The sequence below is a fragment of the Enhydra lutris genome, unplaced genomic scaffold, assembly GCF_002288905.1.
Source record: "Enhydra lutris kenyoni isolate GAN:26980312 unplaced genomic scaffold, ASM228890v2 scaffoldscaffold9, whole genome shotgun sequence".
Classification (NCBI taxonomy): Eukaryota; Metazoa; Chordata; class Mammalia; order Carnivora; family Mustelidae; genus Enhydra; species Enhydra lutris.
Window position 1 is genome coordinate 52,473,521 of NW_019154093.1, and position 14,442 is coordinate 52,487,962.

Sequence of the window (14,442 nt, forward strand, 5' to 3'; positions counted from 1 at the left end):
AAACTAGGGAAGATTTCTTGGTCAAACCTCTATAATTTTTTTCTATTAGTAAGATACAAACAAGTGAGAGACTACAGACTCTTCACAAATACTAATTCATATATCTCTAGCCTGTCTACAGTCTGATGTATATATTTTTCAAAGATTTGACAAAACAAAAGATGGTAAACTATTTCCTACCAAAGTAATCCCTGCTGACATTAAAAATGTGTTTCTTATTAGAAAAACAAAGAAAGGTACAAAATGAGCAAGTAAAAGCCTCACTCTTATCATCTTAATGCTCCCTGCAACACAGCCCTAAAAAAAAAATATTAGAGTTGGTTCTGGTGATTTATTTCAAGAAAAAAATAATACTAAGGGTTTTAAGACAATTTGTTAAAGGCGAAACAGGCTCTCTACCTTTTCTTTAGCTTAGACTAGAGAATTACTGGTAAACATTGTCACTGAGAGAGAAAACCAAAGAGTCACAGATTTACAAGGAACCTTAAATATGATGTAGTGAGACTCTCAGTTTAAACAAGTAACTGGATGTCACAGTGGTTAAATACTCAAGGTCATAGCAAGTCAGTGTCAGGGCTGGAACTAAAATCTAATCCTGTTTCTCAGAGAAGTATATCCCCTCTGCCCCACAATAAACATGTTATCAATACAAACTGTATCAAAAAGTAAGGGAGACATTAAAAAGATTCACTTTGTATAAGCATGATATTTGACTTAAGTTTTATCCAGTAATTAATTGTAAAGCATTACAGAATAATATTGATATGATTTATCACTCAGTATTGGCCTTAGAAAATGTGTTGTACCTGCTCCTTTTATTATTATTGTTGAAAGTCAGAAAACCCTCACATTATGAACAATTAGGATGTAAGAAGTTTAGAGTCTTACTTTGCTAGCCACTGCAGATATTATAAGTTCCTGTTATGTGATTAGACTCATCCTTGAAAAACAGAAGCTTTTTGTTAGCTTCATGACCTATTTTCATGCCTTTTATTTATACAGTTTGGAATTTCTGAGATTCAACTGCAGAGCCCAAGTCTGGGTACATGACTGACCAGGTTTACTCCAAGTCCAGGGCAAAAAACTAGTTAAGAGCGAAGCTCACCACCAGCATGTCACTTGACAAAAAGACACTGAAAATTTTCCTTTGGAATAAATACTTTCTGAGAGATGTATATAAAATGCCATCAATGTTAGAAGTTATACTGAATGAGGTATGAAAAGTGCTATGTCTTAATGCTGCTTCCTCTGACCAAAAATATTCACGCCTGAGATAGGAGGAGAGAGTTAGAGGAAACACAATGATTTGCTCAGGGAACAATTCTTTTTAAAATGTAGATTTTAATGTTATATTAATAAATTATAATTTCCATCTATTTTTCTATCTACAATTACCTGCACCTTCATAGAGTTGTAATCAATATTAGAAATCCCAGAGCAATCTTAAAATATTAAATCCTAAAACAGTATGGCACAGTGGCTGAGTATGTGAGCTCTGACATATGATTACCTAGATTTTCCCAGATGGCCAACAACTAATTATGGAAACATGGACAAGTTATTTAACTCTGTGTCTCAGTTTCTCCAATCTGTAAAATAAGAACAATAATAGTACCAACTTCATATGATTTTTGTAAAGACTAAATTAGAAGTATAGACTTAGAATAGTGACTGGTACTTTGTAAACAGTACATCTTAGCTATAATAATTATCATGACTTTTAATGTAGAGAGACATACTTAACTCATGTTTTAACCATTATTTAAATGATTTTAATTACTCGGTAATTTCAGTTTGAGTTAGGTTTCATGTTAACTACAATATAAGGTACTCTTTTTTTTTTTTTTTTTCAATTAACAGATGCCCAAAGGTTAAAAAAAGACAAAGAATTAGTATATTTGTGCCCACGGGGTGTGACATGCTATCTTTTCTTCACAATATTTCTTTAATGAAATATATTAGAATGAAAGATATTTGGAAAAAATAAAACATTATTTAAGGTGTTTTGTATTTTCTGTCTTAAATATCTATCGTTTACTTCATAATAGTATTATTATGAATAACAATAGTTATGAATAATATTATTCATAACAGATCAAACAAAATCTTTAGGGCCCACAGAAGTTTGGTTTTGGCCTGGGATGAGGGGGAGGGCAGGAAGAACAAGGTCCAATACTCTACGGAATGTGAGCTGAAAAGCTGAAAACTTGAAGGATTAGCTGTACCCTAAAACTGAGGAGAAAAAAATGCCAGATTGGTAACCCTAGCTCCTACTTACATTCCACTAATACCAACAAGTGTCAAGACTCATGCCATGATGTACACTTTGTTAATGGGAAAAAACAAAGGAAAAGTTCAAACCTACTGAAGGTCCTGGCTTTCCTCTCATCCCTGGTGGTCCTGGAACACCAACAGCACCCTACAGAACAGAATAATAGAAGATGAAAGTTATTATACCACAAGAGACAGCTATGCCTCTGTATACAAACTGCTTAAAAAATTCATGGAGTGAATCCAAAAACTGAGAAAACCATTTCGAACAAAACGTGTAAAACCATATTGATACCGCATCCTAACTAAGTACATGGTTAAAATAATCATTACTCCTTTTTTTCTTTTTAAGAATTTATACTTTTTCACTGAATTTTTCATATTTATATAAACTTAATGGTAAAAAAAAAAAAGTTACCTTGTCTCCAGGATACCCTAATTCTCCTGGCTCCCCTGTAATGCCTTGTTCACCCTAGAGGGCACATTTAATACAAAGACACTTAAGCAACACAAACATGGCAATATTATAAGACAGTAAATATTTATTATAGAAGAATAATTTCTATTTTTCCTACTTCTGATAAAAATTGTTAGATCCCATATATAAAAACAAGATATTTTATAAGTATTGACTAACAAGAAAAAAATGTGATAAGAAATTATCTCTATGATAATGCAAATATTTAAATCACCTTATCACCTTTGATTCCAGGTAGGCCCTTATTCCCGGAAAGACCCTAAAAAAAAAAAGTGATATTTTGTGGCATCATAGAGAAATTAAGGGAAAATATCCATTATGCAAATAGAGACATACCATTGGGCCAGGATTTCCAGAAGGTCCAACTGGTCCAATAGGGCCAATACTGCCCTGAAAAGCAATTAGACAGAAAGGCATCATTAAGCATCCACTAGGATTAGAAAGAGAATATGGTAAAATTAATTAATTAACTAACCCAGAACAGTTCATCTTACTCAGCTCCCACATGCGTCTTGTTCTTCCACAACTTCTTCTCTCCACATTTAGAAATCATACCAATGTTTGAAACTTTAGCGAGGTCATCCTACTCCCTAAAGCCTATTCATACCCGTGTAGTCCATAAGGATCCTCCCTTTCCTCTAGTCTGTATAATGCTTAACTCTCCTTGACATTCATCTTGAAATACTTCTCTAACTAGATAATATCTTGAAGAGCAGGGAAATATTTTAGTGCCACATTCCCAGGAGGTAGTTAATAAATACTTCATTTGATCATCTTCGATTTTAACTCCATCCATTTATTCAGGAATTATTCATTGGGCACTTACTATGTTCCAGGAGTTTCAGTGATTTTTTTTCATGATTTGAAATTTGCAGAATGATAAAGTTTACCATAATTTCAGGGATAAACTGAGAACTGAACAAAAGACTCTACTCTTCTGGGCTTCTGTCATTCATTCATCATTTAACATTTGTTGAACATAACATCGACGTAGACACTGTAGTTGTGTGGAGGAAATAAAGATGAAAAAGACACAGTCACCAACATTGAGGTTCTCAGTTTAAAGCTCCAACACAAGATTCCTCAAAAATATAACAAACTATCATCTCCTGTAAGCAAGCGATTTAAAAAAACTCCTCAAATATAACATAAAATAGAAGACAAAGGACAGGGGTGCCTGGGTGGCTCAGTGGCTTAAAGCCTCTGCCTTCAGCTCAGGTCATGATCCCAGGGTCCTGGGATCGAGCTCCGCATCAGGATCTCTGCTCAGTGGGGAACCTGCTTCCTCCTCTCTCTCTGCCTGCCTCTCTGCCTACTTGTGATCTCTGCCTCTCAAATAAATAAATAAAATCTTGAAAAAAAAAAAAAAAAGAAGAAGAAGACAAAGGCCAAGAGCCACAATAAGGGTATTTCAAAGTAAAATTTGAAAAAAAAAAGGTTTGGGGATCACTTGTAATTTTTGTGTCGCTGACACGTTCATTTTCCTTCCTTCTCTTGCTACCTCTCTGTGCCTAGCTTCTGTTATCATCCTTCATCTTCACAGAACAAATTGCCTTACACCTCCCTTTTATGGTTTTCAAACATTAAGGAAATTCTAAATGTGTATTTGTGGCAATGCTAGAAATGTTGCCCCTTTTACCAAATTTCTTAGGAAAGCATCCCAGGCCCTCACTGCTAGGTTTGCACCAACCCTTCCCGTCTTGTCTACTTCCATTTGTCGCTACTCCTCCTTTATTTCTACCTTGTCCAAATCCCACATTCTAGCCACAGTGGACGGTTTTCCATTCTCTGAACATGGTCTCTCTTTATTACATGCTCCAAGCCTTTGAAGATATAGTTACCAATACTGAAATGGCTTTCTGCTGCACTAGTGAGTATACTGTACCATACTTTTCTCCTTGTGTTCCTAGTCTACACATTCTGTGAACGTAGAAGCATGTTTATTGATTTTTACTTCCCAGACCCAACATAGTACTTTGCACATAATAGTTTTGAACTAAAGTATGGAATGAACACTGAAGGACCTGTCAGAATAGCCAAACCCAAAAAGACAAGAAATAACAAGTGCTGGTGGGGATGTGGAGAAAAAGAAACCCTTGTTCCACCTTGGTGGAAATGCAAATTGGTGGAGGCACTGTGGAAACCAATATGGACATTCTTCAGAAAATTCCATATGACCCAGTAATTCCACTACTGGCATTTACCCAAAGAAAAGAAAAACACTAATTCAAAAAGATACATGGATCCTGTGTTTATTGCAGTATTTCTTACAACAGCCAAGATATGGAAGCAACTCGAATGTCCACCCATAGACAAATGGATGAAGAAGATGTGGTGTGTGTACACACACACACACACACACACACACACAGGAATATTACTCAGCCATAAAAAAGACTGATATCTTGCCACTTGTAACAACATGGATGGACCTAGAGGTGAAAATGTTAAGTAAAATAAACAGAGAAAGACAAACCGTATGATTTCACTCATATGTGCAATTTAAAAAACAAAATAAATGAACAAAAAAAAAAGACAAACAAAAAGAGAACTGGTGGTTGCTAAAGTGAGATGGCTGAAATAGAAAAACAGAATTAAGAGTGGACTTACTGTAATGAACGCTGATTAATGTACAGAGTTACTGAATGATTATACTGTATACTTGTAACTAATATAACACCGTATGTTAAATATACTTTAGTAAAAAACAATTTTTTTAACAGTGATTTCAAGAGCTTCATCTCCCAACATAACAGAGCATTGCTAACAGACTGCATTCATATTACACAAATTGCAGAATGGAAAATATGACATCTTTTGCATGAGTCCTAAAGTCTGTGAAATATAATGGAGATAAATTATTTCCAACATGTTTAATCCTGAAATATATGAGAAAGGGAAAGAGTAATACTTTCCAACTTAATAGACAGATATACAATATTCATATGTCACTGACAAATTCTGTCAGTAGGAAACAACTGTTCCTATAATTACAGTGGCTGGTTTATTCAAAGTTCCTGGCTTTAAAAATAATGAGAGTTTTAAAAAATACAAAAAACGTTTCTGTTTGGAAATTATGCAGCAATAATCTATGAAGTATGGGGGGAAATCTTATAAACAAATAAACAAACATTTCTTTGTCATCCTGTTGGTTTTTCCTATGGGCAATAACATTAACTGTATTTCAGTAAACATATCACTGTGCATAGACTAGTATTTTCAGATGAATGTACTTTGTATGCACAATCTACTGTTTTACTTTTTAGTGACTCTAAAAAAATTATCACAAAATAGTAAGTGTTGAGAAATATTAAAGATATAAAAAATTATAGTAAAGATAAAAAAGATTTAGTATTATAGGGAACTAAAAAGTAAAATAATACGGGTATAGAAAGCTCCAAGAAACAGCAAACATTTTGTGTTATGTTACAAATGGTATGGAAAATCCTAGTCCTGAAAAACTATAGCTTTCTCAAAGCAACCCGCAATAGGCTAAGAGCAGTTTTTAGTTCCACAAGGATAACATGAAAGCCTTCAGCACTCTCTGCTTACCATACTCCTCTTCCATGAGAAGACAGAGCAGACAGGAGAAATACTTCCATGCATGGCAGCTTAGCTGAGGGTGTCTGGGATACAGCACCAAAGGCAGAAAAGCCTCCCACACATCCAGAAATAATAAAGAACTTTCGAGTCAAAATGAGTTAAAGAAACAGAGACCCAAGAATAGGTTCTTCATATAAAATGAGCAGCCGCTAGCCAATTAGAGCTCATGAGTGAGCACACTGTAGAAAAGACTTGGGGCTCCTCTTCAGGCTTTGCAACCACACCCACCCACCCTCACAGGTGATAATCACTATCACTAATTAAGAAAGCAAATGACAATCAGCTGCAAGGAAAAAATCATTTAGAGGAAGCTATGTCATCTCTTCTCAGAAACTATGCTTCCTATAAGGGAACAAGTAGATGTGTACTTGCTGATAAACTGGGCAAGCAGACAAAGTGTTAGCTATTAAATATAAAGGTTCTATATAAACCTTTTCCCAGTTATCTTCAAATCTTCCCCTCCTTCCATTCCACTCCCATCCCCCCACACTTCCTAGGCTACAGTCCCACTACTCCTCTTTCCATTGCCCAAACCACACTTTTTTTTTTTTTTTTTTACCTCTTCTGTGCACTTAGAGAGGCATTCTTCTGCCTCAAGAGTCCTTTTCCTGACTACTCCACTCCATTCATGTATAATCTTCAAGATATGGTTAAAACACGTCTCTTTTATGAAGCCTCCTCTCTCAGGATGACATAAATTGCTCCTTTCTCAATGGTTTTTAGTCCATGAGAACAGTGATCACATCATATGATATACTGATTTTTCCTTCTATGCCCTGGATTATAATGTTGCCCAAAACAGAAATCTTGTTTGTATTTTTAGGCCTAGCTCTAGTTCAGCATTTGATACACAGTAGGTGCTCACACTGTTTTGATTTAAAAATTTAGTAAATGTAAAATGGAGGTTGAAATACCTGTTCTATCGACTTGAGGAACAAATGAGATACGAGTGTGAAAGTACTTTGGATAGTATAAAGTACTATCTGTATCAATGTAGAGATGAGGATTACAAAGATGACTGTTAGTATCATTTGGCATTTTCTTCTCTCTTTAGAATCTCTTCTTTCTTTTTAGAATCTCTTCCCAGCAACCAAAGGGTATATTGAGAAAGAGAAAGGACAACAAACAACAACAACAAAAACCCAGTTATTTTTGCCAGCACTATTATGTGTTGGAACTACGCAAAGTCCTGGAGTAGAAAATGAGTAAGGGTTAACTATTAGACAGAGAAATACAGGTAAAGTATTTCAGGTAGACAAACAAGTGAAAGTGCAAAGGCCTTTTGGTAGGAAGGTTGCATGACATCTGAGAACAGTTTGCTAGTGCACAAAGTATGTCTCAAGATGCCCATGACAACCACAACAGTCTAGACATGCTAAGTCTTTTGGTCTTAAACTTGAGCATAATGGCAGAAGCTGCTGAGTTAACCAACTGATAGGTGAAATGAAGAACACATAAAGACTGAACTCCCTTCTCCAGCTTCCTTTCCTCCCCATTGGTAAAACCATGGACTACCACCTACAGTTTAATCCTACTCTAAGTTCTGAGCAAAAAAAAAAAAAATGGTCCTTTGGCTTCCATCTTCACACAGAGCTTCTTGTGAAGCCTAAAGAAATCTCATGAGTTAAATGGCACACATTATAAGGTAATATGAGTTTTAAGGAGGTGGTATAGCACACAGGTAGAATTATGGCCTCTGGTTTGATTGCCTGCTTCAAATTTGGGCCTAATACTCATAAAGGGAGTGGTCTTGGCTTGTTCTGAGAATTAAGTGACCTAGCACTGACTAGCACATGGAAAATGCTAAATAAAAGTGAGCTGTTTTGGGGTGTCTGGGTGGCTCAGTAGGTTAAGCATCTGACTCTTAGTTTGGGCTCAGGTCATGATCTTAGGGTTCTGAGATCAAGCCCCACATTGAGCCTAGCAGCTCAGCAGGGAGTCTGCTTGAGCTTCTCTTCCTCTGTCCCTTCCCCATGCTCTCTCTCTCTCTCTCCCTAAAAAATAAGTATATCTTTTTTAAGTGAGTTGTTATTGCTCATTTTATTATTAGTATACTACTATTATCACGTAAAAGAAAAGTTAAATGTGTAAGACTCACTCAGGTGCTCTGACTCTTAACTCTATACTCTTGCCAGCCCCGAATGGCAAGTTAAAACTTGTTATACTGATTTTAACCATAGTTCCAATAATTGAACTCCTGATGTATTCTGTTGGTCAAGTTGTCACCTTCTGCCTTGGGGCGGTTAAGGTGGGGGAAAAACATTAAATTTAGACTCAAAAGACCTGTGTTCAAGTTCAAGCTACAAATAATTGTGGCTGTAATTTATGACATAAAACTGGAGTCTTAATTACCTATTTCATATGTTAGAAGCAAGCTCTAAATTGATTTTTAAGGAAAATCTTACCTCTGCCCATGGTCACTTACCTATTTTTATACAGATATATATAGTTTCCTTCTAAGATTCTACTTTCATTAGGCTCCTTACATTTCATAAAAGTATGAATCTTGCCTTTAGTTCTGCTGTTAAAGCACATGGTTCTAAATTTATAGAAAATATCTGCAACTTACATCCCTGTCATGAACCATAAGCTTGACTGAGAGAAATATATTTATGGAGATATGGCAGAAGTAGCAGTCTGTTTGCTTCAAGGAACAGTCTAAAATTTATCAGGTAACTATGTAACTGGAGTACATTATTTTGGTCTCCACAGAATTGCTTTACTAAATTGTACTTTGCCTACACCAAAATTCCAGTGAAACTCAGAGTTAAATTCACTGAATAAAAATGATTTAGTGAGCAAATAATACAGTCACTTATATTTTTAGTATAATAAATTAGGTATTAAAATGTTTAGCATCAGGGCACCTGGATACCTCAGTGAGCTTGACATCTGCCTTCAGCTCAGGTCATGATCTCGAAGTCCTAGGATTGAGCCCCATGTTGTCAGGCTCCCTGCTCAGTGGGGAGGGTGCTACTCCCTTCTTCCTCTCCCTCTGCCCTTCCCCACTGCTCAAGCACACTCTATTTCAAATAAATTTTTAAAAAATCTTTAAAAAATGTTTAGCAGCATTCATGAAGTGCAACTACTACTGATTGTTCAGGATGTTTCCCAACTATTAATTCAATTTTATTCAGAAATAAAATCTATAGTTACCATGTGCTATAATATGGTACGGTATGGTATTCAGACCTATCTGTATCTATCCAGGCCTGATGCTATGAAAGAAAATTCAAAGGAGAGAAGTGGCTGTTCTATGTCACACTTTTGAAGAAACAGAGTCCTAGGTATCTATTAATGAGACAGACATAAATAAATCTGTAGAAATTTATCATTTTAGATTACCATAAAATTTAATTTTTGATTCGTATTCCTGGTCTAATTTGTATATCTGGTGGGAAAATATATTTGAGCAAGTCTGATATCCAACAATGACACTAAAGCATCTCATTTTTCTAAAGATTTTAAAATGTGGCTAACAAATATAAACACAATATTTTATAAGAATGATAATACTTGATACTCACTCTAAGCCCAGGAAATCCCGGAGGACCAATGCTACCTACAAGTCCCTATGTAAAAGAAAGTACAAGGGTGGTTAAATACAATTGCAAACTACTATGGGCATTTTCTAAAGACACAGACAAACATTTCTAGAAAAAAAAATATGTCAAATTTTACCCCCATGCATCTTCCTAAGAAGCATAAATCTCTGGTGGTAGTATAAGTTCTCCCAAAATGCCCTTGGCCCCATGTTTTTGGATGCCAGGACTATCACCTAGCCTAGGATATAGACTGTTCTGTGTCTTTTATGTATCTAATAAAGGAAGTAAATCCTGTAAGTAGTCAGCATTATAGACATAACCAACCTATGTATTATGTAAAAAGATAAGTTGTCAGCATATAGAGTTAGAAGAGCATTTTCAGATGGTTTAAAACACTACCCACTCTTGAAGTATAATATTTAAATTCTTTAAACTTCAGTTTCTTTATTTAAAGAACAGAAACAATGACATTTGGGGGTGCCTGAGTGGCTCAGTCAGTTAAAGTATCCAACTTTTGGTCTCAACTCAGGTCCTGATCTCAGGATCTTGAGTTCAAGCCCCATGATGGGCTCCACAGTAGGCATGAAGCCTACTTAAAAAAATAAAGGAATAATAACATTTGTTCTCACTATTATAAGATCACAATGAAAACTGTCATAATGTATAAAAGGTTTTGAAAAATTTCTCACAAATATAATAAATTACCAACACCATTAATTATGTATATAATAAATGAAATTTTAAATTATCAATATTAATTTTTCCAGTTGATTTGTGGTCTTGTGAACCCATCATTATAGTCTTTATGATAATTTCTAATTTAGTCCAAGGCAGTGTTAGAAAGTGAAAAGTACCCCTCCCTTTTTTTGTATCTGAAGTTGTTTTGAAAATAAGGTACAGTAAAATATAGAGAGAATTATAAGCCAATAAACTAAAATATCCAGTTTATCCTTGTATTTTAAAGATATTAAAGCCTGAAAATGCTCTTCAAGAAGCATTACATTTAAATAAAGAGCAGATTTCAAAAAGAAATATCTTAAATATGATAGAAGCCCAACCCTAACAAACTTCATGTATATTTAACTGACAAAAATTTAAATAAGATGGCTTCACAGTAGTTACACAAGTACATAAATGGTATTAAAAGAAAAAATAAATAATGCTTTCTTACCCTTGAAATGAAAAGCTCCGCAGAATCAAAGGCAAGAAAACTATGGTAAACATTCTATTTAAAACACCATTCAGGTTTTTAACAATTTATTTGGAATCAGTTCTATTCTTATCTGCCAAGACTTACAACAAATAAAACTTTGGCTAAATTAACTGAATAACTGATAAAGTCATAATTTAGAAAACTAAATAAAAAATAAATGATTTTCAAACACTTTAAGTATAAGTGCTAGTATTTCACCTGTATCTAAATATAAGAACTATTCCTAATTTAGGCTAAAAGGATTTAGTGATTAACTCTAATTCACCTTAAAATCTTATTAAATGAATGTGTGCATGGAATAGATTGGAGGGATTTGATAGATGCGCTTTGAGAGAAAAAAAAAATTGAAGATTTTTCTACCTAATGTCAAAAAAACCAACAATCTATCATCATTGTTTGATAATATAATTAAACTAATTATAGAACAGTAACTTTTTTTTTTAAATATTTTATTTATTTATTTGATAGAGATCACAAGTAGTCAGAGAGGCAGGCAGAGAGAGAGAGAGAGAGGAGGAAGCAGGCTTCCTGCTGAGCAGAGAGCCCGCCTGATGCGGGCTCGATCCCAGGACCCTGAGACCATGACCTGAGCGGAAGGCAGAGGCCTTAACCCACTGAGCCACCCAGGCGCCCCTAGAATAGTAACTTTCTAAACTGCAAATAATAGCTGAATAATCCTAAAGGAGAAGATTTCTCTAGAAATCAATACCCAAAAGCCAGGTAGATCAATGACAGGCTTGAGACAAAAAGGGCAATCACTGAGAGCACAATATTTACATGAGGCTTGTTAGTACCTTCATGTACATGAAAGGCTCACCCCAAAAATATTCAAGTCAGTATCATGATCATGTACTTCTAATATTTTACTTAAGCAGGTACATTTAACATGGTCACAATGATTCGTTTTAATGATTCTCTCCCAAGAAAGAATATATTCATAACATTTTTGTCTTTACAAATAGGAATGTGCACAGAGGTATCAAAACTGTCTGGCCAACAGCACTTATTTGAATGTCACGAGGATGGCAAGTGCAGGTGCTGTGGCGTCTGAGTGATGTCAGATCACAAGGCTGGACCATAACAATATACTCACAGGACTGCCATCAGGGCCAGCAGGGCCTCTGTCTCCAAAGTCACCTGGAAAACCCTGGCCCAGGGAAAAATGAAGAAATGCTGTTAAAACCAAGAATTCATTGTTGTCCATTCATCTGTTGAAGGGCATCTCAGCTCTTTCCACAGTTTGGCTATTGTGGACATTGCTGCTATGAACATTGGGGTACATGTGCCCCTTCTTTTCACTATACCTGTATCTTTGGAGTAAATACCCAGTAGTGCAGTTGCAGGGTCATAGGGTAGCTCTATTTTTAATGTCTTCAGGAACCTCTATACTGTTTTCCAGAGTGGCTGTACCAGCTTGCATTCCCACCATCAGTGTAAGAGGCTTCCCCTTTCTCCACATCCTCGCCAACACTTGTTCTTTCCTGTCTTGTTTATTTTTGCCATTCTAACTGGTGTTACAGTGATATCTCATGGTTTTGATTTGTATTTCCCTGATGGCTAGTGATGTGTTACATATATACAATGGGATATTACTCAGCCATCAGAAAGGATGAATACCCACCATTTGCATATACATGGATGGAACTGGAGGGGATTATGCTAAGTGAAATAAGTCAAGCAGAGAAAGACAATTATCATATGATTTCACTGATATGGGAAATATAAGGAATAGTGTAGAGGACCACAGGGGAAGGGAGGGGAAAACTGAATAGGAAGAAATCAGAGAGGGAGACAAACCATGAGACTCTGGACTCTGGGAAACACACTAACGGTTACAGAAGGGAGGTGTGGGGATGGGGTAACCGAGTGATGGGTATTGGGATGGGCGTGTGTTGTGATGGACACTGGGTGCAACTAATGAATGCTGAACACTACATCAAAAACTAGTGATTACTATGTGCTGGCTAACTGAACATAATGAAAAATATTCATTTTTGCTGTGTTCTCTGATAAGGAATTTACTAATAGGAAATATTTATTTCCTAATCTCTAAATTATGATACAGCAAAAACTTGTATTTGTTTTGTGTAATACTTCATTGATTTTGTTTAGTACAATATTTCCATGTTTTACAAAAATTATTTTACATGCCATATAATATATACAGAAAGCGAAGCTGAAGAAAATATACATTTGTTTGGCACTTTATAAAGAACCACTGAATGAGAGAAAACATAACAAAGATTTCTGCCTGACCAATCCATTAGTTATCTCCATGATTTCTTGCCATTCTTAGACCCACATCACAAAGAATGAAATGGCTAATACTATTTAAGTGTGTACTTAGCACACTTACCATGTGCTAATGGCTTTAAACACTTTATTATATACATACTACTTCATTTTATCTTCATAACAAGTTGAATCAATGAATATTAATACCCCCACTTTGCAGTTGAGAAAACTGAAGCACAGAGAGCTTAAGTCACGTGCACTCACTAGCCACACACAAGTGGGACTGAGATTTGAATGGAGGAAGTCTAAATGCAGAATCAATGTTCTTTCTCCTCTTCTACATTGAATATTTTAGCTAATCATTTCAAGATAAGATAAACATGTAACAAACATCATTTAAGTACTATGTTATTGGGGAAAGCCATAATGTACATAAATCCTGCAACCATAAAATGCAATGCCACTGAAAATCAAGGTTTTCAGTGAAAATCTACTGAAGATTCCACACCATAAACTATGAAGGATAGTAAGTAACACACTTTCTTATTATACATTCTTCTGTAAAACAACTCAAATTACTCAGTAACTATTACTTTATACACTAAAATTCTTCTCTGAATATTTGCCACTATATTTATCAACTTTAAAGCATACTTTTAAAAAGCTACTTTGCAGAATGGTTTATAAGATTTATTATTAACATTTTAATAATATTCTTTTTAAAAATTTTTGTAAGACTAACAAATAAAAGTATATTATTAGAGTCTTATAATCTATTTAGGCAAACCAGTTATTAAATACATATTTAATAGATCGCCAAAAATCACCAGTTCACTAGTACAAACGTGAATGGGCAAAATTTAAAAAAGATAGTTTAGCAATGGGAAAAAAAGTATGATGTATCTAAGGCATAGTTAACTCATACTAGAAGCAGTTTTTCTTATTCTGTAATCAGAGGATAATGCAAAAACCATCTGTGTAGCCAAACATATTGTAGCCATACCCCCTTCAGAGTCAGTTGAAGTTCAGGCAGGCGTTTTGCTTTCATTGTCCTTGGAAGTCTAATTCTGTTGTCAACAAGTTCACATATCTGCAAT

The 14,442-nt window shown here is 35.1% G+C and overlaps 1 protein-coding gene across 1 annotated transcript in view; it reads right to left on the bottom strand.

Moving 5' to 3' along the window:
• The window catches only part of LOC111143380 (collagen type XXIV alpha 1 chain), a 388,577-nt gene that overhangs the window by 265,807 nt on the left and 108,328 nt on the right, over positions 1-14,442 (bottom strand). Inside the window, exons 13-18 of the mRNA XM_022497083.1 lie at positions 12,204-12,257; positions 9,880-9,924; positions 3,086-3,139; positions 2,964-3,008; positions 2,690-2,743; positions 2,366-2,419 (exon numbers count right to left, since the gene is read on the bottom strand). Coding sequence (XP_022352791.1) covers positions 2,366-2,419; positions 2,690-2,743; positions 2,964-3,008; positions 3,086-3,139; positions 9,880-9,924; positions 12,204-12,257 — 306 coding nt within the window. The remainder of the gene's footprint in view (positions 1-2,365; positions 2,420-2,689; positions 2,744-2,963; positions 3,009-3,085; positions 3,140-9,879; positions 9,925-12,203; positions 12,258-14,442) is intronic.